Source organism: Lactuca saligna, chromosome 6 (genome assembly GCF_052625555.1).
Source record: "Lactuca saligna cultivar CGN05327 chromosome 6, ASM5262555v1, whole genome shotgun sequence".
Lineage (NCBI taxonomy): Eukaryota > Viridiplantae > Streptophyta > Magnoliopsida > Asterales > Asteraceae > Lactuca > Lactuca saligna.
In genome coordinates, this window is record NC_136422.1 from 136,468,494 (window position 1) to 136,472,365 (window position 3,872).

The 3,872-nt window shown below is 35.9% G+C and overlaps 1 protein-coding gene across 1 annotated transcript; it reads right to left on the reverse strand.

Annotated features, from left to right (window-relative positions):
• Positions 1–906: 906 nt before the first annotated feature.
• Positions 907–1,350, reverse strand: LOC145002930 (uncharacterized). The gene has a single exon (XM_078962106.1). It carries the CDS (start codon positions 1,348–1,350, stop codon positions 907–909), a length of 444 nt encoding a protein of 147 aa, XP_078818232.1.
• Positions 1,351–3,872: the final 2,522 nt, after the last annotated feature.

Below are 3,872 nucleotides of genomic sequence, written 5' to 3' on the forward strand. Positions count from 1 at the left end.
TAAGAGCTTCAAAATTTCAATTAGGGATGAGATCGGAGTACCGAGAGGCCAAATTGTAACTTCGCTGCGAAAACGTGATCCAAATGATTAATGACTTGAATCACCTAACAAGCATGCAAGAAATGCATCATATTTCCTGGCTTGTTGGGACTTTGAACAACATGATTAGACTTGCCAAGATTGCTGATCCAATCAAGGATTTTATTTATTAGTTGTTGGTTTATTAACACAAACATGTGTTTATAAATGTGAATTTGTATTAGGTATAAACGTATGAAGATTTTTAATTTTTTTATTATAAATTAACACCAAAATATATGTTCATAAATAAAAAGGATTTTCTAATATGTGCCTAAGAGCACATATAAGAAGTATTAATTAATCACAATTATTATCATAATTAAATGTTAAACATATTAATTATTAGAAATATTACCATAATTAAATAAAAACCTGAAACAGTTGCCGTTGCTCCAAAAGAGGAAAAAAAAATCTTCGAACTAGTTAAGCACCACTGCCAATTTTTACGAGACTCCTTCGACTTCATTCCATTTTGAACAACAATAGATTTCTTAATATTCTATTCAAATTCAAATAATAAAATATGGATGTCTATTTTTAATCAATGGATATTTTACAAGAGCGTATTCCTAAGGTTTTATAATTAATATTGATTATTTCAGTAGTTTTTAATCTTTTTAGCAAATACAGTTATTTAAAAAGTAACCCATTTAATTTCACAAAGAACCAATGACGATCCAAATTTGACTGAATTTGTGACTTTTTCAATTAACGTAACAATTTATTTTATATGTATATTTCTCGTAAGTAGCATTCTCACTTTTTCAAATATAAGAACACCTTTATGATACTATGATAAGAAAATTTCGAGAAATCAAACTTGATTCACTTCGAATGCTTATGGTACTTCTTCTTTTCTTCGTCAGTCATAAACGCAGTCACCGGAAACGACTTTCCTACTCCAACCGAGGTCTTGAAGTAAATCTTGGAACTTTTTTCATTTTCCATGCTCATCTCAACAATAGGAACCCACATCATCATTTTTTTTATTTTAATCCCGGTCACTTTCGTCATCTTACATTTTTCAATACATGCAGTTATTTCTGTTGCAAAATTTGCATGTGTGTTAGTTCCCTCAAAAAAGTGTTCATATGGACCCTTTTGCTTAATCCAAACAAAACCACTCCGGCGAACTCTCCCACACTCCACAAAATCTTTGAGTGGGAGAACGCCTTTTGGGAAACCGAGCTCTTCAAGGAGATCAATGGAATAGCGATGACACACTTCATCCCCATACATGATTTCGGCCCCGGCTCTCTCGTGTGCCATTGTTTTTCTTTAAAGTTGTATGAATGGATCTTTAAGTTAAATGCTTGGGTTTGAACCAATGTTTGGTTTTATAGACAATTTTTTTGTAGGTGTTGGAATGCTCGTTCACCTAATTAAGTTATGGTATGTGGGTAGTTACCAACCTACATTTGTGGGTTCAAACTCATGACATTAGATTAAGAAGTAGGATCGGATACGACTCAAAAAACAGTGGCGAGTCTGAAATATAAATTCATGTGGTTCATTATTTAATTGATACCGATAGAAAACGAAAAAAAATCGAAAAACTACTAGTTGTGGTTCAGGGTCGGGTCATTTAAGCAAGAAACGATTACTAGTTTTGGTGTTGTCTGCTTTTGTTTGTGACTTTCTTGTGTTATGGGAATAATCAAAATACGTTTTTTTTTTTTTAATATCTTTCCTTTTTCTACCCTAATTTTGAATGCAGGGGCTATTTTTTTGGATGATATTTTATGTGAATTTAGTTTTGAGCTAATGAAATACAAAATGTGGGTTTCAATTGTTGATTTCTTTTTATTTTTTAAACCAAACAAATTAAGATGTCACTACAAATGATTAAGATAGGTCACAATTGATTTTAATGTATAATGTAATAACTTTTTTAAAATAACGTATGTCAAGTAATGTAACATCCCATTTTCACAACAAAAAAAATTCATTTTTATTAAGGTAAAAATTTTCAAATTTATTAGCCCATTAATTAAGAAAACTGTAAATCCCAAATTATATTTATTAAAAGTCAGAGTATTGTAGGAACGCGGAATCTTCAATGTTGTTGATGAGTATGTATAGTCCCGCATTCGCCATCCCGTAATCACTAATGATACCTGAAACAATAAACAATTGGGTAACCATAAAGCTCAGTGAGTTTCCCCTAAAATATCACCACATAAACATAATAACAAACAACAACCATACAAAACCTTCAGTATGATTGGACCGCCTCACCAGGCCTTCAGCCTATCTGGACCTTTTTTTCGGGCCTTCGGCCTGACTGGTACGCCTTCTTGGCATGCAGTCTATTTGGGCCGCACTTGGTCTATTGGCCTTCAGTCTACCCTGGTTCACCTCAACCCAAACCACTCCTCCCGAGCCTCCATGCCTACAGCTTACAACCAGCCTGCACCGTATATCTTGGCCTACCGCACAAAGTAGGACCGCCTCAAGCCAAACCAAACACAATATGTGGACATATAAACAATCATGATCAAGTAGACACATAATATAGGCAAACATCAACCATACATCTCACTACTGTCTACTAGTCATCTGGCAACATACAGTCCTGCTACCAGCCAACCACCATAGAATGCTTAACCATAAGTGACTAGAGGTGAGATAGCCACCCAAACAGATGATTTTACTCTAAGTCCACAACCAAACAAGCAATAGGCAAGAGAGCCTAGACCCAGAGTTCCTAGGCTATCCTACATGACCACACCGGAGGGAGACAACTTACTTCCAAATACCGGAGGGAGACAACAATGACCTTAGATACGCTCTTCCGACTGCCCACAGAAAAGGTGTCCACACGCTGATCTCACCTTCGTTGATAGCAGCAGTGGCGGAGGTTGGCTTCGGTGGTTAAAGGCAGCAACTGGGGGGTAGCAGCGGCTGGAAATTGGAGGGATAAGGGTTAGGGTTTTTAGACGTGTTAGGGACGAGGGAAGGAAGAATGATGGGTTTTAAGCCCCGTCCAATTCAAACATTTGACCACTTTAACACTTTCAGCCCCTCCCTCTCTTTTCTTTTCAATTTAAATCCAGAAATTACCCGAAAGCCCTTCCTCTACAAAATATATCACATCCCATATCCTAATGTTACAATATAGACCCCAAATTTTGGAATTTATATCATTTAACTTTTATGGCTGACATTGATCAATTATTACAGATTTAGGGCTAAAATAAAATAAAATATAAAATACATCTCAGAGTTTTAGGGCTTTTATTTATTTATTTATTTATTTTAAATGGACTGTTAGAATTCTCCCCCAATTAAATTAGATTTTGTTCTCGAAATCAGCTCTCGCTTTTACCTCGAGATGCACTTCCCCACCATAACCAAGCTGAAAGAATTTGCTGAATCAATCGGTCCTAGACCTTCTCGGCCAAACATCAGCGCTCTAAACCCGCACCAAAAGGGCATCACCACAATGAAAACTAGCTGAATCTCATGCTAAACTGAACCATACTCTTACTTTGCTTCAACAGCCTAGATGAGCTATCCACTATTAACATTGTGGCTCATTAATGCTCAAACGATAACATACAAGAAAAATCTCAACCTGAGCTCCTAAAACCTTAGGGCCTAAGCACAAGCATGCACTATAGGTGTTATTACAACTAAGAGAATTACGAATCGAAAGGGAAATCCAACAGTTAATGATGATTTGATGCGATACCCAAAGATTTAGTAGTTGTGCCAAAATTTGGAACTTAGAGAAATCTGAAAGGGAACCGAATATTGGCTAAGAGTTCCTATTGCGAGGTTTTACGCTC